The sequence below is a fragment of the Halichoerus grypus genome, chromosome 3 (genome assembly GCF_964656455.1).
Source record: "Halichoerus grypus chromosome 3, mHalGry1.hap1.1, whole genome shotgun sequence".
Taxonomy (NCBI): domain Eukaryota; kingdom Metazoa; phylum Chordata; class Mammalia; order Carnivora; family Phocidae; genus Halichoerus; species Halichoerus grypus.
The window spans coordinates 173,378,568-173,402,375 of NC_135714.1; the positions used below are offsets into that span (position 1 = coordinate 173,378,568).

At 41.2% G+C, this 23,808-nt stretch overlaps 1 protein-coding gene across 11 annotated transcripts in view; it reads right to left on the reverse strand.

The window, feature by feature from the left end:
- The window catches only part of TACC1 (transforming acidic coiled-coil containing protein 1), a 116,477-nt gene that overhangs the window by 21,462 nt on the left and 71,207 nt on the right, over positions 1 to 23,808 (reverse strand). For 3 of the 11 annotated variants that reach the window (XM_078069589.1, XM_078069597.1, XM_078069598.1), the window contains 5 exons: positions 9,033 to 10,131; positions 6,701 to 6,736; positions 5,401 to 5,461; positions 3,130 to 3,337; positions 432 to 484 (listed from right to left, as the gene is read on the reverse strand). In XM_078069589.1, coding sequence (XP_077925715.1) covers positions 432 to 484; positions 3,130 to 3,337; positions 5,401 to 5,461; positions 6,701 to 6,736; positions 9,033 to 10,131 — 1,457 coding nt within the window. The remainder of the gene's footprint in view (positions 1 to 431; positions 485 to 3,129; positions 3,338 to 5,400; positions 5,462 to 6,700; positions 6,737 to 9,032; positions 10,132 to 23,808) is intronic. The other 8 variants (XM_078069592.1, XM_078069594.1, XM_078069595.1 and 5 more) reach the window with 5 other exon arrangements.

Genomic DNA, 23,808 nt, shown 5'->3' on the forward strand with positions numbered 1-23,808 from the left:
AGCCATTTAAAAAGTAAAAAGACACACAAAATTAATTTTAATAATATAGTTCAGTTAACCTAATACATCTAAAATAGGATCATCTCGACATGTAATGAATATAAAAAGTTTGAGACATTTTATTTGCCTTTTTTTTTTTTTTGTCCTAAGTCTTTAAAGACTAGTTATATTTTACTTTTACAAGACATCTCAATTCAGACTAGCTACAGATCAGGTGCTCAGTGGCCACATGAGGCTGATGGCTACTGGATAGATATCAGGATAGACTACGAGCTCCTCAAGTGAAAAAACTTTTATTTATATTTCAGCCCGTCACCAAACACTGACTACAATTTAGTTAATGAATTAATGTGGGCTTTAAAATAAATACTGAAAAAAAAAAAAACCTGAGCCCCACACTTCCCCTGCCCCCCACAAGTGTAGGAACTTACGGTCATGGCAGATCCATCTTTTTCCATCTTCTGGCACGTCTCTTTCTCTATACCTACAACACAGAGAGTCATTTTTATAGTTATCCCAAGAAGTCAGTTCCTGTCTTTCCTGATGAAGACTCTGGAGACCCCAGTGCAGGCCCAGAGTGACATCTATGAACCCAAGAACAGCATTTCCAGATTTTCAAAGGAGCACCGGCACTTTGTTGATGGATGTGTTGTCTGTGTTAAAAGTCCGAAATACTCAGAAGAAAGGGGAGTTGTGCCGTTAGACAGCTATACACACAATCACCATCTTCAGGTGGAAAGAACAGCAAGGCTGCCCCCTTGTGTCCGTAAAAAGTTTTGTAAATAAGTTGTTACTACAACCATGGGACTATGTCAGAAAGAGGAAACCACAATGTGAATGTTATTTTTATTAGCAGGTCTGAGTGAATTTACACTCCAGCCCAGAAGGGTACCCTCAGACTATTTAACGTAGCAGATAAAACAATAAGCTCTAAATTTCAATGCCCGAAAGACTAAATTCATTCTCCTCCCCATACGCTTTCAAACTTGTCTACCACCACCAAAGGCAACATTAAAAAAAAAAAAAAATTATGCTTTTTCTAATTAAAGGAATATGCACTCATTGAAGAAAATTTTAAAATATGAAAAAAACCACAATTCTAAAGCTACAATCCTCCATGTAGCAACAGCGAATTATTATTTTAGTGTACTGTCAACAGTGAATTATTTAAAACACAAATGTGACCATCACCACTCTGCGTACAAATCTTCAATGGCTCCCCTTTACCGACAGGATCAAGTCCAGATTCCTCAGTACAACCTTGTTTTCCCACTTGTCCTGAATTCACAGAGAACTGCTGAGCATTTACTAACACCGCAGGTTCCTTCCCGCCCCTGGGAGAGATTCTCGTTCCCTGGGGCACATCTGTGTGTCTATCTATCAAGACCTGGTGCAAAGGTGACTCTCCCCGGAGAGTCTGATTCCCCTGACAGAGCCAGAACTCCTTTCCCACCTCCACAACGCTTACCACCCCTGCATGACCGTAGCCTTTGCTTGCTCCCAGGACACGGCTATCAGTCCCTGGAGCTGGAGCATTAGCTTTTCACTAACTCTGAGGACAGCACCGTGGCTAACAGAACCCCAGCTCTAGAAATTTCCGTTGGAGGAATTTCCTCTAGTGAGGAAGAATATAATCCATCAAATATCTACATGCCCCTCAAGAAATTTATCAGAGACACCTGTTATAATAAATACATGGAATAGGAGTAGTAAGAAGAAATGCAGTGGGAACATAGTGTGGAAGCCAAGTCTCACTTTTGACAGAAACCTGAAAGGACAGACAGAATTTTTATAGAAGATGGCAAAGAAAGGCATTTTATTTTATTTTTTTTTAAGATTTTTATTTATTTATTTGACAAAGAGAGACACAGCGAGAGAGGGAACACAAGCAGGGGGAGTGGGTGAGGGAGAAGCAGGCTTCCCGCTGAGCAGGGAGCCCAATGCAGGGCTTGATCCCAGGACCCTGGGATCATGACCTGAGCAGAAGGCAGACGCTTAACGACTGAGCCACCCAGGCACCCCAAGAAAGGCATTTTAAATGTAAGAAATAATGTAGGTACAAGAGTACTCAGGATCATCCCTGGGATGATGTCAGAGCAGAAAGCGGCCTGGGAAGAAACGTGGAATAGTGCCTGGCACCTTTACTCTACAGATGGGAGATGGAGATGTGGGCAGTGGGGAGAGGCTGAGGAGAGAACTCTTGCAAAGTCTGGACTTCCACCTGCTTCCCTGGTTTGAGGACATGTTGTGATTTTTAAAATTCTGAGTATAAAAGTCCCCAAATCAACTTACATTGCTGAAAATCTGAGTTTTTAATAATGTTTACGGTAGTCAGGAACATGGTTTCTAAACATCTCACAAGTCAAGTTTAAGGCCACAGATACAACTTGGGACCTGGACAAGGGCCTCAGCTCTAGAATGTTCTTACAAGTTCAACAGTGAGAAGCTTCAGCATAGGTTAGTCTAGTTAGTTCTTTTACTAGAGCATTAAGGATTTTTCAGGATATTAGTCAATTTCAATCTACCACATCGGTGAGCAGGAAAATGTATAATATTCTAGTCATGAAAGCAATCTCTTCCCACATTAGCACTGCGGTTAAAAGACCGTGAAACCAGATTGTTGAGGTTCGAATCCTAGTTCTACCATTTGCTAGTCAAGTGACCTTGGCTGACTGACTTAACTTCTGTCTCACCGTCCTTCTCTGAAAAATGGGGGAAAAAAACAATACCGATCAAGGAGTAATCAATTAATAGATGTCAAGCACTTACAACTGTGCCTGCACACGGTAAGGCACTCTCCGTGTTACTGTTATTTCTCTAAGTTGAACAACAACCACAACATGGCTATAGGCCACTGTATTTTGAGATGTGGTCCCATAAAATAAATTATTCAAAATTCAAGCAGTCTCATACGTCAGCGTCTCCTGTGCATTCTGCCACACTCATCCCTATGTCTCTGGTACTTCAACAAGACACCCTCCTGTGCCTCTTTTCTAGGTAAAGAAGCAAAGCACAGATCTCTCCTCCAAGTGACCCAATTCTCTAATCTCTTTAAAGCGCCTCCTGCATTAGGCTTTCAGGCATTTCTAGGCTTAAGTACATTAGAAAGATGAACATATACTTCCATACCTGCTTCTGAGGATGAAAACGCATGATTTATGGTAGACACGGGAACATTGGAACATTCAAAGTACTCCAGGTCTTCCTCTGGCTCACCTTTCACCTCGGCCCCAGATGATTTCTGACCAGATGAAGTGGACGCCAGTTTCTCCTCATCAGTAGCGTGGCCATCCCTATTAGAAATGTCTGAAATCTGGGCGATCACTGCTCCTTCATCCTGGGAAATGCAACAGATCAGAGGCTACCGTTTAGGAGGACCAACAGTGGGGAAGGCGACGTCTCAGACACCATCCCACACGGGTGTCCGAGAACACTTAACCACAGATTTTGGTACCAGTCAAGGAGGAAGCTGGGGTCTCTCAATCATGAATACTATGCTTTCTAGAACCTAAGTTCTGTTATTCACACATGACCTCTGAAAAATTAACCTTTTCTAGCCTAGATTTATAAGCAAGAATTTTAAGTGGTCCACAGTGGTTTTCAAATATTTTGCTCATATCAATGTTTTGGAATATCAATGTACCCCTTTGTATTTTCAGGTGACTTCCAAAAACTTTTCAGCATAAATATAAAAAAAAATCTGGTATACTTTAAAAACTGTCTTGCTTACTTCAATCCAGTTACTCTAGTGATTTGATGATGCTCTATCATCTCTTTAAAATCAAACATGAACACACACTCTTTAATAATTTTAAGTCAGAAATTTGCATCATTGCTTTTCCCCCTCTGAATTTGTATTTCCCTTCTACTTCCACCAAGAAATTATTCTTAAATAAAGCATTTCTATACTTGAAAGTCATTTAAAGTTCTCCCTATCATTTTTCTCAGTTAAAAAAGTTAAAATTAAAAAAAATTTCTATGACCGTAAGTCTCCAAGTATTAACAGTTTTTCTTCTGGAGAGTTAATCATTGCACATAACTAATGCACAATGTATCCTAAAATTATTACAACTTTTGATAAGTACTATCAAATTCAAAAATTGATACTAAAAACAAGTATCAATTACATTTTGTTGTACCAATTACTTAAAACTTTTGCAGTGTCATATGTGCTATTTTTCTGAATCAAAGGTAAATTTCTCATGGTTCTTGTTGCCTGCTCTAGCAGCATTTGAAAGTGGATACTTTACACATTTGTAACAGATGAAAAAATAAGTGAGAGGGCAAATTTTTTTTTTTAATCTTCAGCCATATACCAAAAGTTGTTGGTCCAAACTGTGTAAAATAAGTTAAATTTAAAATGCATTTTATTAACCAATGAATGTATTTCTGTAATCAGTTATGCTGAAATAAAGTTTTAAAAAGGGTCTCAATCAAATAGGTCTGGATTTTTGTTTCTTTTATGTTTCCCAATTCATACAGTCATGGACAAATATTTATTGCTAGAAGGAAACAAGGGTCCATATGAATTTTAATCCTGTTTTTCATTTTTATAATTATAAATCAATAAGAAGCCTTAGATATTTAAACTTACTTATACAAATAGATGAAAGAGAAAAAAGTTTTGTAATAGAAATATGTCTCTCGATTCTTGGAACCCCTTTCCAAGTTATGTACCAAAAAATTCTATCATCAAAAATTATTTTGGGGGGGCTCCTGGGTGGCTCAGCCAGTTAAGCATCTGACTTTGGCTCAGGTCAAGGTCTCATGGTCCTGGGATAGAGCCCTGCTTCGGGGATTCCTGCTCAGCGGGGAGTCTGTTTGTCCCTCTGTCCCTACCCTGGCTCATGCTCTCTCTCTCAAATACATAGAATCTTTAAAAAAAAATAATTTTTTTACTTAGATATAATTGACATTTAACAGCGTGTCAAGGATAATTTTTAATGATCGATCAGGTGGTAACTCAGGTTCTCCTACTTTGCTAAAAGCAACGAATTGGAAAACCATCTGACTTAAAAAAATTGTTATCCAGTTATTAGAATCAATCACTTTCTAAAACATGCATCAATATTTCAAATCTGCCCTTTGTCTGATGTCCCAGACATTTCATACCCAGTAAAAATGCATCTTAGTAAGATTTAGAATGGGAGGAAACTTTACCCAATAGAAGTGGGAAAAGGGTTAACGTGAGGGGCCTTCCCTGTTCTCAGGAGCCTTCTCAGGTCACTTTAGGAAATTAAGGGTCTGGAAATTGGTTTCCTCAAAGCCAGATACTCAAGACACCTGTTGGAAACTCTTCATTAATCCCCCCTGGCTCCCCCATGCCCCCCAGGAGGATACAAACTCCAGTTTGGGGTACCCTTGGTCTAAGAGACATTCTGGTGATGGGCAGAGACTCACCTGAGAACAGCCATCCAAAGCAAGAGACTGTGTTTCATATTTCTTCACCTTACAGCCACTCCTGGAAAGGAAAAAACAAAAAACAAAAAACAAAAACAGGCCATTTTGGAATCACATTAACAATTTCCAAGCTATGAGATGGAGCAGAGAAAGCAATGTGTGCAGAGAAAAGCCAAAGCATACAGCACCACACACGTTCTACATCTACACACTAGAGAGGGGAACACCTGTCACATCTCTGAATCTTCTCCCAGGAGACAGGGCAAGCAAGGAACTAGAGCTCAGCTCATTCTCTGAAAAGACCTCCTCACGTGCTTCTGTGGGACGTTTAACACCAGTACCCTGACCCCTGCGGTTTCTGCTTACACACCACCAAGCCTTTCAGAGGTACCCTTAGCACCTAGAGACATTCAGTTCATCTGATCCTTACTCACTTGGCTGTGACAATTCATTAGAAAAATTACCACACTGGACCAGATTCTTTAAAAAAGTTCTTTATTGCACTAAAAACCACATAAGTCTGATAAGACAGTTCCAGACCTGTGTGCTAACAGAGAAGAACTATGGTCAACGGAAAGTACAAAAATAAAAATATTTGTGTAAATGGTTACCATTTCTATTAAGCAGTAAGATGGAAAACGAATGTCATGTATTTGTGCAAAGATTGGAACTGGCACATAATTTATGACCTGAAGACTAGTTCAGATTCTGTTCTGTTTTAATGAACTTAAAATTCCCAGTAAAAAAGCCACTCTGCCAAAATAAATAAATTTACAACTTTTTCTTCTTCTTCTGGGGGGAGGGGGAAGGGAGGAGCATATTAAGTTACCAGAATGTGCATGATCACTATCTAGTCTGGATTTTTCTTTTACTAATGCTCTTACTAAATGCCACCCCCTGCTACCAAACCACCAAACTGGAGTTGCCTCTAAAATGTATCCCCTGCTCCAAGCCAGCAACCTTATCCTATCAAAAAAGTCAATTATTTCCAAAACAGCAGAGCAGTCCCTCAGACCACTGTCGGGATGATCTCGGGGCCAAGCCAGCGCTCATTATCAAAGTGCCACGTGAGGCGTGCCAAGCCAGGGAGCGCAAGCTCTTGCACCTAAGGTGGAAGGCTGATCTCCACTCCTTTAGGTACAAATTGCAAGGCTAAGCTGACTCATGAAGTGGCAAATGAAATGCAAAAAATCATCAGAAGGTCAAACTCAGAAACAAGCCAACATGCTATGGAGAGATGGTCTGGGGAGAGGAACTGCCAACGGTCCCAGGGACAAACAGAAACAGCAGAAGTACTTACAACAGAAAACAGAGAAATTTCACTTGTTCAGTAGTCCTGATGCACCAAGAAAATTAGAGACAGAAAAGAGACAGACAGATGGAGAAAAAAATCATGTAAAGCCTGGAATATTTATCTGTAGTCTGGCAGATGTAAAGGCTGCAAAATTCTTTCTATGAGGTGGGATACAAATAAAAATGTCATACTCATGAATGTTATCATTGGTGAGTGAATGATTATCAGGAACCTCTCTCTAACAGAGTAAGAGGAGTAGAAACACTCAGAAATGCCTCATATTCAATTTTATAGATGAAAAGTGAACTTCCAAATATTTGTCAATATATAAAACCAACATTTCACTACTGAGAACATTTACTCATAAATGTCTCGTCATCCAGATTAAAGGCAGTGTGTGAATACAACAATAGTTGACAATGGATCAGATTATAACTACTGTATGTGTGTATCACTAAGAAGCTTACCGTGATTTTACATAATTTATCTTATTTGAGCCATAAAATACCACTCATAGATGGTACAATGTCTCCATTTTACAGAAGAATCTGAGATGCCAATTGCATGCATCTTTTAAAAAGCCCCACAAGTAACCTGCTAACAGAACTTCAAACTTTCCACTTGATCCTCCTTCATAGGTACACCTCCAGCCCTTCCTACCGATGAACGGATTTTCTAAACAAAACCCCAGAGTTACACAAGAGGTGGAGCACCCTCTCTTACAGAAAGAACAAGGAGACAAGAGTTTTGATTGCGTAAGAGTTAGAAAAAAAAATCTGTAAGGTATATTAAATCAAGAAGTTCACTCACCAAGAACAGAACAGGAGGAAAATGCCACCGGGTGAGAGTGGCAGGATCTGAGAGGGTACTTCTTGCTACTGCAAATTAAGTGTAGGATAAACTCCCCTCCCTTTGGTCCAGATTTAATCTGATCTAACATGAATTCACTGGCTACACGGCTTCGACATACAACTGTAGGGAGGCCCCCGATGACTCCTTATCAACCTTGCTAGCCAGAAGCACCCCGTATTTTGGACATCCCACATTATAAAGCACCAAGGCAATGACGGGGCCAACACATACCCGAAGCACTGACTAGAGAAAGGTAACCAGCCTCAGTCACAGAAGAGCACTCTGAGGATGCCCAATCAATATTTTCCAGCAACCACTTAACTGCTCATATATAATCAAAGAACAGATCAAGAACTACTGCTGACATTTCATTCACCTTGGACATTCTGGGGTTGCCGAGGAACTGATTTCTCATGGCTCAAGCTTCTTGGTCCTGATGCTGTCTGCTCTTTAAACTTTTCTAATATAATGCATCATGCCATCTAGCATGCTCTGTCAGGTCACAGTACTGCGGACCATTACTTTCCTGACTCATCTATGGTAACAGCTAGAAATAATGGTACTTCTCATCCTCCCTTTTCACATTTCATCCTCCATGTCATTGGTCCTTCCCTATTATCTCATTTTTAGTAAAATGTCACAGGGTCACAAAGGGATATACTGTCATCAACCCAAGTTCTGGGAAAAGGTAACCCTGTAACAAATTTAAACTGAAACTTTACACGGAATCCAGCTTGATCACTCTGAGAACACCAAGGACCTTGCAAAGGTGGTTATGGAGGTCCCAGAGAGCAGGGGAGGAGGAGGGAGACAACACACAACAAAAGACTAATTCAGTCAGATTTACATGAACGTTCAAAATGTTCTTAATTCTCACTGGACATTTACTGCCTTCCTAATGGAGCCAGAAGCTAAACACGGGGACGTAAGAATTCTTACCAACTTTTAGCGGTAGGTTTGTTTCCAACAAAAATCACAGCTTCCCGTTTTAAGTGAAAGACTTCTAGAAGACCTTTTGGGACCATTCTGCACATGTTACCGATACTAGACAGGTAATCTGGAGGCTTGGAATTTTTGTTTTATCCATAGAGAATCTGAAGGTGGTGGCTAGCACTGACACTTGAATTCTGTAGATAAAGTTAATTCCTGACAGCCCAGATAGGATTTCTGAAAACCATCAAATCTCTACCTATCGTACGCTATTCTTTTTTCTTTTTTTTTTTTTTAATAGGAGAAAAGTACCCAAGGTGTGGAGCTTGAATAAGCTGAGGACTCAGAAACAAGGCAGACGCCTGAAAAGGAAGCCTCTGGTGTTTCTGACCCTACACCAGAGTTAGGCAAGATAGTGAGGACTGCTGCACAAAGCTATGAGCTGTGTGTCTGCCCTGCGGCACCTCAAAGGTAACTTCAGTTGGCCAAAACGAGAGCAGTCGGCTGCCAAACTCAGAGTACACAGAACACAACACCCGCGCCCGTCGTCACTCACGTTATTAAACGCGACTTTGCCTTCTTGGGTGACTCTAAGATTTCATTAATATGATTACCGGCGGGAGAACAAAAGTCACTGCTTGCTAACGTTGTAGTTGGTTTAAAGGGATCCATGGATTCGTCAAAGTGGTAGGAGCCCTTAGAGGAGAGGGGGGGGGAGTTCTGCAGAGTTGAGTGGCCCCCAAAGGGACTGAAGTTGTGGTGATCCCACTGGCTGGGATCCAGCTTGGCAGATGCCTGGGAGGGAGGAGCACTATGTGCAGCGGGGTCTGCAGGCTGGTCCGCACCTTTGGCGCCTACCGGCTTACTAATGCTATCTTTCTGTACCTTGGGAGGCAGTTTGCTACCCAGTTTCCTGCCAACCTTCCTTGGAAGGCCTTTCCTGGGCTCTACATTTTCCAGATCTTCTGTGAAATCAAACTCTAGTTTCAGAGGTGAGTTCCTTGACTCCTCCAGCAGCTCAACTCCTGAGTCGTTGGTGTCACTGCTGGGAGTGCGCGATGTTTCCTTCATATCAGGGGGAGATTTCTGGATCCTGGCACCTCCTAGCAAAGCATTTGTGTTCCCATCCATCTCATCGGGACAGAACTGATAGGAAGCCTGGGGGAGAGGTGTGCCCTCCAGGGCAGTATCAGTTTCTAAGAATTCACCAATTGTCTTCTTCCTCAGAGACACGGGTTTGGGTTTCCTTAGCTTGCTTCTGCTGGGAACAGGCTCTGGACAGGAGCTGCCAGCCTTTAGGTCAGCTTCTGTGGAAGCCTCCAGTGCAACCCCCATGGTGCCTTCTGTCATTGCCTTGTCCAGGATGGCTTCTGGTGTGCTGGAGGGCAAAGCCTCGCCCGAGACCACAGTTACACAGCCATAAGCGGCCTTTGTTCCTAGAGCCGCTGGGATATCCGTGGGATTCTTGGTTTCTATTGAAAATGGCCTCACTACTGAAATTTTGCTACTCTCGTGTTCAGGTTCTTTGAAATCCTTGGCCGTGTAAGAATCAACAGCCTGCTGTGCTACCTCATTTTCTGAGGTTCTAGAACAAGTCTCCGATGAACATTTTTCAACCACTTCTGCTACCAGCTGTTCATCAGCTTCTTGTGATTCTAAAACAAAACACAAAAGCCATCTATTAAAGACTTATCTTTTTGGCATGGATAAATAATCTCTACTAGCTGAATCCACAGAGACAAGCACCAAGTTCCTCCCTCCTTGCTTTTATCAAGCATCTCTAAGATTCAGCAAGGCCAGCAGAGCAGCCTGAAAGGGAACAGCTGGTGCTACCTCTAAAATCAATTTTCCTAGCCCAAACTGTATATGTGTTTCATCCCAGTTATATAAACAATAATTATACCAAACAGAGCTATTGAAGAAAAAGCTAAATAGATCGAGAGACTGTTCTATAGGCTAAAATAACTGGATTGGAAAGAACATTAGATGATGCCAGCTAAGGTAGAGGGGTCAGATCTGGCCGCTGACAGCTTCAGGGTCTGAATGTTAGGCAGGAAGCAGATTTTCATCTTTGGATGGCAAAAACAAGTATTCCCTCTTCCCCAGAATATTGTTTAAATTACTGAACTGTGTTTAAATTACTGAACTGTTTCAAAATTAAATGAAAAATCCACCATGGCCTACCCACCATGGCAACTTCTCTGTAGACTTAAAAAACTAAAAGAATCAGGGGTGCTTGGGCGGCTCAGTCAGTTGGGCGTCTGCCTTCGGATCGGGTCGTGATCCCACAGTCCTGAGATCGAGCCCCGCCCGCATCGGGCTCCCTGCTCAGCGGGGAGTCTGCTTCTCCCTCTCCCTCTTTCCCCGCTCATGCTCTCTCTCTCTCAAATAAAAAAAAATGTGTGTGTGTTTAAAACAAAAACAAAAAAAATTTGAAATTAAAAAAAAACTAATTTGAAAAATCAGATACAGAAATGGCTTTAAAAACAAATAGTCCTGGGGCACCTAGCTGGCTTAGTCGATAGAGCATGCACGTGACTCTTGATCCCAGGGTTGTGAGTTCAAGCCCCACACTGGGCAGAGGGCTTACTCAAAACAGAAAAATCAACTGGATTTAATAAAACTTAAAAAAATACTGATGTCATTTAAAAACAATAACAAATAATCCTTATTTTACTAAGACACAAATCATACAATAATAAAGTTATTTTTTCTTTCAAAGCTCTGTCACTAAGCTGGGCCAGGTAGTCTCTCAAAGCACTTGTGAAAAATAAAGATCCTCTCTAACTTGGGTTTTATTAGAAGAAATGCTGCAATTAGGAAGGTGTACACGAGGGTATTTCTTTCAAGCACAAACTAAGATCGTGCTTTCCTAACTTCGATACCTGAAATAACAATAGAATAGTAGCAGCAAAAACCAAATAAGCTGGCATGATCTTGGTATCTCATGATTTTAAGGGGAACTCCAAGATGACCCTCTAATCCTACTTCCTAACCCTAATCCTAATACAGGATCAAAAAAACTGAGGACCACGGGAAGAGTTTTTTAAAGCACTCAGCTCTATTTTCACATGGCTCCTTTATGACTAGAATCAGGTAGGCAGTGGCTTACAAACTGTTCTGCACAGACGCTTCAGATATTCTACCAATGTCCAACGTCAGTTTTGTTTTCAAATATCCATTTAACTATTATTAATACTGTACTTTTTAAGACGCTCTTAACACATTGTATCTGGGATTTGCTTTAACATACTTCAAGAGAATTTCTTTTTTTTTAAGATTTTATTTATTTATTTGACAGAGAGAGACACAGTGAGAGAGGGAACACAAGCAGGGGGAGTAGGAGAGGGAGAAGCAGGCTTCCCGCGGAGCAGGGAGCCCGATGCGGGGCTCGATCCCAGGACCCTGGGATCATGACCTGAGCTGAAGGCAGACGCTTAATGACTGAGCCACCCAGGCTCCCCCAAAAGAATTTCTTTTTAAAAATAGAAAGTAAAGGGGTGCCTGGGTGGCTCAGTCAGTGCCCGACTCTTGATTTTGGCTCAGGTCAAGATCTCAGGGTTGTGAGATCGAGCCCCATGTTGGGCTCTGCGTTGGGCGTGGAGCCTGCTTAGGATTTTCTCTCCCCCTCTCCCTCTGCCCCTAGGGAGCTTCAGGATGAGGGCTGGTCACCTGAAAGGCCAAGCCAGGATGATGGGGTTGGAACTGTCAGCCCCACCTCACCGTCACCCTCAAGGGAGAAGAGAAGCAGGAAGCGAAGTCTAATCATCAACAGCCAACGATTTAATCAAACATGCCCAAATAATAAAACCTACATAAAAACCCCTAAACAACAGGGTCTGGGGAGCTTACAGGTTGATGACCTCCTCAAAGTGCTGGAAAGGTGGGGCACCAGAGAGGAGAGGGCATGGATTCTCTGCACCTTCACCTCACTTTGTCTTTTGCACCCTGAGTTCTGAGAGTCATCTAAGCAAATTGCCAAACCTGAAGAGGGGGGCTGTGGGAACCCCCAAATTTAAAGCCAGTTGGTCGGAAGTACTGAAAATTGTATTTGCAACTGGCATCTGAATGAAGTGAGGGAGGGGAGGCGCACAGTCTTGTGGGAATGAGCACATGATTTGTGGGGCCTGTGGAAACGATGGATAGTTAGCGTCAGAAGCCACTGAGCTACCGACGCCAAGTTGGTGTCAGAGAATCTGAGAACATACAAAACAAGAAATTTGTCTTGAAACTGAATATTCAAAGGCACCTGCGAGTTTTTAAAATGATGCTGTTAAACACTGCAGTATTATATTTTCCCCCCAAAAAGACTGAAACTCGTGAGGAACCACTTCACATACTTTTTCTAAATTTTACACCTGCAAAATTAAGAAATTAGCCAAATTGTGAGATACTCTCAGTAACTCAGCTTTGAAACAATTTCCTTATGCTCCTCTTTCAGGCTTCCAGGACAGTTGAGCTAAAGTATATTTTCAGGTACTAAGTGTTTCGAATCCTCATTGGTCACTACTGACTTGTACAAATCAAGGTTTTCTCAATAACATATAACAAACGCAACTGAAATACGCTGATTTAGACCAATTTAGTTATTTTGTATTTTTCAATTTCATAAATCCCATTGTTTTAAAAACTGGTGTTTTGAACCTTTACAACTATAATATATATCACTTCCCACGATCTATCCAGTCTTTTAATAAATAGCTCTATTTGTATTATCCAAGTGATACACATAATAAGGAGATGATCTCATCCCAGTGTAAAGTGGCATAACTGAGCACAGAGCAAACGCAATATGGAGAAGAACTGCAAGAGTATCAAAATTCTGGTGGCTTCGGCGAGGGTAATGAATAGAAGAGAAATATAAAATATTTGAGAAAGAAAATGAGGTAAAATCGGTAAGGCTCCGTCTTTGGCTGGCCCGGCCATAGGACTGAAGTTGATGGAGGTATCAAAGATGATTCGTAAGTTTTTAACTTATGGAAAGACAAGATGTATTACCATCCAGTGATATTCAGGAAATACTAGCAAACGAGTTTGGGGGCTGTCGGAGTGGGGCCAGGAGTTTGGCTTGGAGATGCTGAGAGCTGTTTGGGCCTTTGAAGTAGAGATGTTGAGTAGGCAGTAAGCTCAGAGAGATTTGGGATGCAAATAATACTTGACATAACTGAAGCCAAGGAGGTAGATGTGATTCCCTTAAAAGTCACATGGAATACTACATAATTATAAGTTATTTCCATTTTACACTTTCATCGTTGAGCCTCAGCATATTTTAAATCTGAATTTTTAATTTTTTTAAATTTATTTTTATTTTCTTTTTAAGATTTTTATTCATTTATTTGAAAGACAGAGAGGGAGAGACAGAGCATAGGGTGGAAGGCAGAGGGAGAAGCAGGCTCCCAGCTGAGCAGGGAGCCGATGCGGGGCTCAGTCCCAGGACCCTGGAACCATGACCTGAACCGAAGGCAGATGCTTAACTGACTGAGCCACCCAGCTGCCTCAAATCTGAATTTTTTTATAGTTGGTATCTTTTATTAAAAACAACAACAAGAACAACAAAGCGTATCTGAAAGTGATTAATCCAGTTTAAAATAAAACTTCAAGAAAAAAACCAAGCTCATAGATACAGAGAGCAGATTGGTGGTTGCCAGAGGTGGAAGGTGAGTAAAATGGGTCAAAGGTACAAACTTCCAGGTATAAAATATATAAGTCATGGGGTTGTAATGTATGGTGTGGTAACTACAGTTAATAACATGGTACTGCATATTTGAAAGTTGCTAAGACAGATCTTAAAAGTTCTCATTATAAGAAAATAAACTTCAGGGGTGCCTGGGTGGCTCAGATGGTTAAGTGTCTGCCTTCAGCTCAGGTCATGATCTCAGGGTCCTGGGATCGAGTCCCACATCGGGCTCCCTGCTCCTTGGGAGCCTGCTTCTCTCTCTCTCTCTCTGTCTCTCATGAATAAATAAATAAAATCTTTAAAAAAAAAAAAGAAAAGAAACTTGAAGCTATGTATCGTGACAGATGTTAACTGGACTTATTGTGGTGATCACTTTGCAAAATATACAAATATTGAATCATTATGTTATACACCTGAAATTAATGTCAATTATATCTCAATTAAAAAACCTGAATTTTGGGGCACCTGGGTGGCTCAGCCGGTTAAGCGTCTGCCTTCGGCTCAGGTCATGATCCCAGGGTGCTGGGATTGAGCCCCGCATCAGGCTCCTTGCTCAGCGGGGATCCTGCTTCTCCCTCTCCCTCTGCGTGCCACTCTGCCTACTTGTGCTCCCTCTCTATCTCTCTGTCAAATAAATAAATAAAATCTTAAAAAAAAAAAAACAACCCGAATTTTAACCATCTTTATAAATTAAGAGTAATATTATTAATAATGGCATAATAGTTTTATATAATAAAAGTGTCCAAATATTTTAGGGATGCATATTGAAACATATATGACATGATACCTGGAATTTGCTTTAAAAATATTTAAGCAACAAAACAAAAGACAAAGGAAAAATGCTGGAAGCAAGTCCAAGAAAAATCTTGATAATTGTTTCATCTCGGCCCTGGGAATATGGAAGTTCTACTTTTCTGTGTGATGTTGGGAGCTGATCACAATAAAAATTTGTTTCTTTTCTCTCCCAGTGTCTTCTCCTTGCCATTAACTTATAAACATTCACCATCAGTCTCCCTCATGGGATCCCTGGGTCCTCACACCCCCAGTCCTCTGTCCTTTCCTACAGGCTTGAGAGAATGTGAGGGGAGGGCGAGGGTACAGACAGGAGAAGAGTGTGACCCACTTCTTGGAACCTCACCATCAACCCCACGCTTCCCAAAGACCAAGGGGAAACCTCTAAGAGCCACCTCTCACTTCCCTCTCTCCTAGCTTTTGGTTTCGGCCCTAATCTTCTCTATTAGAAAAGGGCAGGGCCTTCCCACCTTCCCTCAGATCTGTGCACTCCTTTTAGATCCTCCCCCCTTGTCCCCATCTCCACCAGCTGCTTTTGCCAAGCTGAGAACCTGAAACTCGAGAGGGAGAGTACGTCACAGCATGAGGGGACAGGGCAGGCAGCCTGAAAGCTGGACAAGGAGGGATGACAAAGGAGCAGGATCTCAGTGTTAAGACAGAAGTTCTAATGCTACCTGGCCCAGTCCCATCCCTGCAGCTCTAGGGATTAAGGAGCTTTGTGGGCTGCATGATAAAGCTTGCCACCCACCCTTGCCACCCACTGGTGGAACAGGGAAGGAAAGCAAATGCCCCTCATCTGAATTCAGCCTGAGCAGACAGGTGGAGGAGCTCTGCCAAGAAGACACCACCCAGGTACCAGGCAGAGTAACCTGCCCAGTCATGCACCCAAGTCACTGAGGACCCCTCCTTGGTCCAGTATCTTCAGTCCCCACTAGAAAGTACTTCCGGTGGGACAGAGCGGGTGGGAGAGGATTGCTCACTGACTTAAGCCAGTTTGGGGAGTTGTGAGAATGTAAAACAAGAAAAGAGACCACAAAACTCAAAAAGATATGTCTGAGTAAGATTTGAATGTTACTGAATCTGAATCTGCCAACTATCCCAGTACCAGCAGGGCCTATATACCTAGTGCCGCCCTAAAACAGAACGTAAACTTCAGGTACCACAGAGCAGAGGTACAATGAATGCCCTTCTTAGCAGGCTCCGGTTCTCGGTCTTCCATCTGTCAGAGCTGCGGCCACAGCCGCCAGCGCTTCCTTTTCATCTGGAAAATTATGTAACTGCCCTACCTCTATTCATCCTTCTATTTTTACAAAAATCCTGTATTCCTTAAAAATCTTCCTCCAGGGTGCTGAAATGCTCTCTCCCTGAAATGAGTTTGATGAGTTTGGACGATTCTGACAAGCACAGCATTGCCTGGCAGCATCCTGAACATAGACGGTTAGAGATTAGATCAGTAGATGAATTCAAAGCAAACACAGAGGAAATCCAAAAATAGACCAACATTTCCACTTCTGCCACATTTGTTGCTGTTAACACAACCCTTCCTTTCAATTATCAGCCTTCTCTAAATCTAAAAGGCTGTGTGAATCATCCAGGGGTGCTTTAAAACATAGATGCTTTTTATGCTTATTCAGGATATAGACTATGCTCATGTGAAAGATCTTCCCTCCATTTTAAAGTATTTTCAAAAGAAAAGGCACAGAATACCAAAATTTTGAAGACGAGGTAACAGTCTTCAGACATTGTGGTTTGCACTCCAGTATGCTGAAGATATACTGAGTTAGAAGACAAGTTTATGAAAAAGCTTGAAAGCCTCAGAAGGGGGGAAATGCTATTAACATGAAGTATTTTTGAAGCTGAGAAGCGTAGTCACTAACATACACAGAGAACCTACTGGGCTAGCTGCTTTCGTATGTACAATTTAAGAGGAAACAGAACAGACCCATCTGGAAAACAATGTATATTAACACTTCCGGTTTGGCATTATTCTCAAATATGCTTGCCTTTTTCCCCTCAGATTTTAATTTTTTGGTGAAACATTGTCTGGAAGCTCCTTTTAGATCTGTCCATCAGTTCCTCTCCTTTAGCTACAGAAAGTCCCTTTCATGCGTTCCTAAATACCTGACGTGTAAAGTGAGAAAGCTGCCAAAATTTGAACAGGCCTCCTGTATCATACAGACATACATACTGGCCTCTTTCTAACCTCAAAATCCAGTCTCCCCCATCTAAGCTGAAGATACAGTCTGACTCTAAGGCCTTAAAACAAAATCTGAGAACCAATACATGAAACGACCTTTATAGAAATTCAGGAAGGGTTTGCAGATAAATTTTCAGAGGGCCCACAAAGCCCCTGAAACTCAAAGACAAATGATGTCAGAGCATTCTCCAGTGGAGAAAATCCAAGTCTTCTTCATAGCGTGGCATTTAGGAATCACTGCTCTTGAACACTGTTATATCTGGACCACTTTTAGGGTCCTCAAAAGGGCTCCTCTCATTACTTTATAGTTATAACTTTAATTCCGCTTCAATCACTACACTGAGGTTTAAAAAGTCTTCAGCTACCGCAGGGAAAAAATCTTAACATCTAAGAATAAAGCTTGTCACCTCTGAGAACGTTCAAAAGGGATGTGTTGCAAGCGCTGTTTTAAGCACTTTTAAGTGTGGACTAAACCTTTGAGAGGGAACATTCACTAAAACATAAATTCAAATAGGTTTCGTTTAAACCCAATTCAGTCCCCTTACTTTGTTCATGTTGACATCAAGACTGGACTGAAGGGACACTAAGCATCAAGTGGGAGTGTGTAGGGGGAAATGGTCTCGCCAGTACCCCGGTGTGGCAGGAACGGAGACTGGACAGACTACCCCGGGGAAGAGAATCAAACCCCAGGAACAAACTGGAGTAAATATTTTCCTTCTCTGGACGGTGGTCAAGGTTTTGTTGTGCAGAGTGCAGGATAAGGTCAAGAGACGCCCAAAATTTGGCCTTAGTCTGCAGACTTCCGCGGAGCTCTTCTCTAATCACTGCAGGATATTTAGAGAACATCAATTTGAAGGGGGATGCACACTGCTGGCCTGCCCCGCGACCCTGACCACTCGGAGGTCAGGTGTTGTGAAGCCCTGGTAGACAGCAGAGAGGCGGCCCCCCACGAGGCCTGGTGTCGAGCGGGAGAACAATGAGAGGGAAGAAAAAGGAGGAAGCGGCGCTGACTACAGTGTCAGGCACCGTGACTGAGCGTTTTACACACAAGAACTCATACAATCAAAAGCAGGATTAAAGAGAACACACAGACAGAATCTCCTGTCTTAAGGAATCTCAGAATGGGAGGCAGCAAGCAGTTTTAGTGAGCAACCAGACCATAAATCCTCCTCCCCATTTCCCACTTAAAAAAAAAAGTACCATCCCTGGTGCTTTCCACTGAACTACTGAAATTAAGAGTAAGTTCTATATGATAAAGGCTACAAGCAAGCAAGCAAGCATTTTTTTTTAAGTGGCCAAAACATTTTTGAAAAATATGCTCACTTTCACACAATTAATAAGCAGGATACCATTTTTAACCCATCCGATTTGTAAAAATTAAAATATTGATACCCAGTAACAGCTGCTAGATAAGAGGGCCAGTAGGCACTCTCCATACATTTCATGGGTAAATCTGTTGGGGGGTCTTTCAGAGTATTTAGCAATACCTATCAGAATCCAAAATGAATAGATTCTTTAATTCATCAATGCCACTGCTAGGAATTTATTTTAATTATGCTCACAAAGAGGGCCATACACACATATGTATAAGGACGAAAATGTTCACTGAAGTGTTGGTTCCTACACACTGATTTTGGGCAATTATAAAGTATCACAGAGGACTGAAAGATCACTAAATATGCAACATTACACCAGAATACTATTGGGTGTTAAACCAAAAAGTAGATCTGTATGTGCTAACGGAATAGGATCTCCAAGACACGTTTATATGGAAAAAGAAAGGGGAAGAACAGTGTTTGAAAAAAGTTATATGGTTATTCAATTAAAACATATAAAGACATAAAACTTATATTCTGAGGCCCAGAATCCTTAGTAAGCACAAAAATCTCTTCTTACCCAAACTTAACCCCCTTTTACCCATTTCTCTTTTGTCTCCATTTCACCATAGGATTCCTATTTCCAACCCCAACCAGCCCCCCTCTCCTTCTCCTCCCAAGACAGAGGGGTGGAATTCATTGTAAAAAGCTATTTTTGAAGCGTCTCCCTCCTGAAAATTTTTTCTTAATTACAATATTGTTGTAACTGCTTGACACTCTAGATATATTACTTTATTTAATTCTCACAACAACCCTGTGACCTATTTTTTTAATCCCATCTCACAGATGAAGAAATCATGGCTCAGAACGGTTAACACACACACACACACCCCCTCGCACAAAGGGAGGTGGAGGGAGAGGGGAAGGCAGTTGGATTCTAGTTTGAGGCACAGGCAGGCCATGGTTCAACCATGCAGACAGTCCCCCAATTAATTTCAGAGCTATCTTCATTATCTAATTTCTCTTCATTCATGGGAAACCCCAAGTGGGATCACAAGCCCAGGAAGGGTCCAGAGTGGGGGTTCAACACAATGGTGGGACAGAAATATATTGATTATGTTGTCAAATCCACTGAGGGGTGGGCATCTGAGAGTCGGGAAGCAGAGGGACAGTCTCTAGTAACAAAGTACAAGTGCCATACTTCTGAGTGCTCAGAAGTGAGATAAAGAATTAATATGACCATGTTGGGATACACATCTCAAATACATGGAACTACTCCTACCTACTGCTCTAGTCTATCCTCATTGGTGGAGACAATCCCACAGTTGTACAATCTCCCATCTCATAACTGGGAAGCCTCAATCTACACAACTATAGAGTAGGACCCCTGGTTACCAAGGCCCTGGCCTGGATTTCTGAACTCAAGCCCAAAATGCAGGTCTTTGCTACTCAGGGCCACATGAATGATATGCAGAGAATAACACAAACTTGGAAGGCCCAGCAATGACAGTGAAGTTTTATAAATGCACAACAGCAACTGACTACAAGCCGCAGGACTAAGATATTCTACATAAAGATCCAAACCAGATGTTCAATGTCACCACTCCCTAATTAATTTAAACCATTTGCTTCATCAGGACTTGAAGCCCTAAAATCAAATCACAAAATATTTTCTAAGATAATCATCTAACCAACTACGCACAGGCCCTTACGACCTGCAGCATACGCTGTACTAGGCATAAAGAGACCACAAGATAAGTGCATGGGGCTTACAATCCAGTTAAGGAAAACATGAGCCACACTCAGAGCCCCTTCAGAGAACAATCACGTGCTGAACAGTGAGGGAAAAACTACCACCTTCTCATACGATGGCCACCCCACATGTTTTACACAGAAAACACCAGTGCTGCTGGACTTCTGATTTTAGAGTGTCAGTTTCTTATATCACCAACTTCTCTTCCCTTTCTAAAGGAGTGATTCCTTCTTTGAATTTGCCTTCATATTCAGAAGAGAGAACTTTCTAGAGCATTATATGAAATAATTCTTTATTTTTAAAAGCTGACTAAGTTGCATTTTAAGAGAACCCTGGCGGGGGGGGGGGCTATAGAGGGAGAGGGGGAGAGAGAGACTCTTAAGCAGGCGTGGGCCCAGCACATGAGCCCGACAGAGGGCCCAATCTCACTACCCTGAGATCATGACCTGAGCCAAAATCAAGAGGTGAACACCTAACCGACTGAGCCACCGAGGCGCCCCAAGAGAACCTTCATTACTGACTTAGACACAAGCTGGGAGGAGGTGGGGTGAACGAATACAGTGCGTCTAAGGTATGGATTACAGGAGAGCTTAGGAAATCAGTGACTGGACCAAGCTTCAGCACTTCCTCGGGAAAGTAAACAGCTGTTCTCAGTGCTGGCTGAGAGGAGAATGGGTCAGAGCCCACAACTGATTTCCTAATGGGGCAGTGATGTCCTCTGACCCTGACAGTGTAGGATCTATTTGTTCTACTACTCCTCAGGAAGCAGGCAGAAATAGGCTCCCAAATCACTTCAAGTCCCCCTCGAACCCAAACTTAGTTCATATTCCTTTGGTAACAAGGGCAGCAATCATTCCCCCTGAAATGCAACTGACAAAGGAGGAACACAGTACAAACTCTAAATTGTAAACAGTGGTAAAACATGGTTATGTTTTCCTAGAACTAAGAATTTAGAACAAATAAAATACTTCTCACTTATTTGATCCTCAAAACATTACCTAACTTGATCCTCAAATCTACCCTGTAAAAAAGGCACAGCAGGGCTTATTAATTCCATTTAAAAATGAGACACTGTATGTTAACAAGTTAGATAACTTAGATAAAGTAGACAAATTCCTAGAAAGACACAAACTACTGAATCTGACTCAAGAGGAAATGGAAAATCTGAATAGATCTAAAGCAGGGACAGAGAATGAATTGGTTAATTAAAAACTCCCTCCACCACACACACACACACACACACACACACACAAAGACTTGGATCAGATTGGTGAATTCTACCAAATATTTAAAGAATTAATATCGGGCACCTGGGTGGCTCAGTCAGTTAAGCGTCTGCCTTCGGCTCAGGTCGTGATCCCAGAGTCCTGGGATTGAGCCCCACATTGGGCTCCCTGCTCAGCAGGGAGTCTGCTTCTCCCTCTGCCCCTCTCCTGGCTCATGCTCTCTCTCTCAAATAAATAAATAAAATCTTTAAAAAAATAAAGAAGAATTAATATCAATTCCTCACAAACTCTTAACGAAAAATACGAGGGGGAAAAACGTCCCAATTCATTCTGTCAGGCCAGTATTACCCTGATACCAAACCCAAAGCTATCACAAGAGAGATAGAAACTACAGACCAATATCTCCTATTGAAAAGAGAAGCAAAAATCCTCAACAAAATACTATCAAACTGATTCCACCAACACATAAGGATTATGCATCATGAACAGTGGGATTTATCTGAGGAATGCAAGGTTGGTTTAACATCTGAAAATCATTTAGGGTAATATATCATAGCAACAGAATGGAAGACAAAACACACATTATCATCTCAACATAGACAGAAAAAGAATTTGACAAAACCCAACATCCTTTCACGACCAAAAACACCCAACAAACTACGCACAGAAGGGAACTTCCTCAACTTGATAAAGAACAACCATGAAAACCTACAACTAATGTCATACTTAATGGTAAAAGATTGATGCTTTCCCCTTAAGATCAAGAACAAGACATGAATATCAGCTTTTGTTATTTCTATTCAAAATTATATGAGGAGGCCTAGCCAGATCAATTAGGCAAGGAAAAGAAATAAAAGGCATCTAGATTGGGAAGGAAAAAGTAAAAACTATCTCTATTTGCAGATGAAATGTGCAACTATTATAACTAATGAATTGAGCAAATTTGCAGAATACAAGATCAATGTGCAAAAATGAATTGTATTTCTACACACATGAAATGAAAAATCCAAAAAAGAAATTAAAAAACAATTCTATTTATCATAGTATCAAAAAGAATAAAATACTTAAAAATAACAAAAGAAGGGTGAGACTTGTCCTCTAAAAACTATAAGACATCATTTGAAGAAATTAAAAATCTTAAATAATGGAAAGACATCCTATATTCATGGATTGGAAAATCTGATATTGTTAACATGACAGTACTCCCCAAATTTATCTACAGATTGAATACAATCTGTATGAAAACCCCAGCTGGCTTCTTTGCAAAAATCAGTAAGATGATCCTAAAATTCAACATGCGAAGAACCCAGAGTAACTAAACAATCAAAAAAATAAAGTTGGAGGACTCATATTTCTTGATGTCAAAACTTACTACAAAGCTACCATAATCAAGACAGTGTAGGATAAACATAAGGAAAGGTATATAGATCAATAAAACAATTAAAAGTTCAGAAACCAACCGTTACATCTATGATCAACTGATTTTTGACAAGGTTTGTACAAGGGTACAAAATTAATTCAAACAGTCTTCAACAAGTGGTGCTGGGACAACTAACTGGACATCTACATGCAAAAGAAAGAAGATGCATCATTTCCTCACAACATATATAAAGATTAACTCAAAATCAATCATAGACCTAAAAGTAAGAGCTTAAACTGTAAAATTCTTAGAAGAAAACATAGGAGTAAATCTTTGTGACCGTGGGTTAAAAGGCAAAGCCTTCTTGGATATGACACAAGGGACAAAAGAAAAAGTAGAAAACTGAATATCAAAATTAAAAACTTTTACACATCAAATGATGCCATCAAAAAAGTGAAAAGAGGGGCTCCTGGGTGGCTCAGTCAGTTAGGCATCCAACTCTGATTTTGGCTCGGGTCATGAGATCAATCGGCATCGGGCATGGAGCCTGCTTAAGATTCTCTCTCTCCCTCTCCCTCTGCCCCTTTGCCCCCCCAAAAAAAGAAAGTGAAAAGACAACCCCCAGAATGGGAGGAACTATTTACAATCACATATCAAACAAGGGACTCATATCTAGAATAAAGTACTCTTACAACTCAATATAAAAAGATAAATAACCCAGTTAAAAAGTAGGCAAAGAATCTGTATAAACATTTTGCTACAGAAGATATACAAACAGCCAACAAGTATATGAAAAGATGCTCAATACTGTTGGGTATTAGGGAAATGCAAATCAAAACCAGGAGAGGCCAGGTATCATACCTAGTAAGATGGCTAAAATCAGACAGATAACAAGTATTGGTGAGGATGTGGAGAAATTGAAACCCTCACACACTCTTGGTAGGAATGTAAAATGGTGCAGCCACTTTGGAAAAGAGTTTGACAGTTCTTCAAAGTGTTAGAAACAGCGTT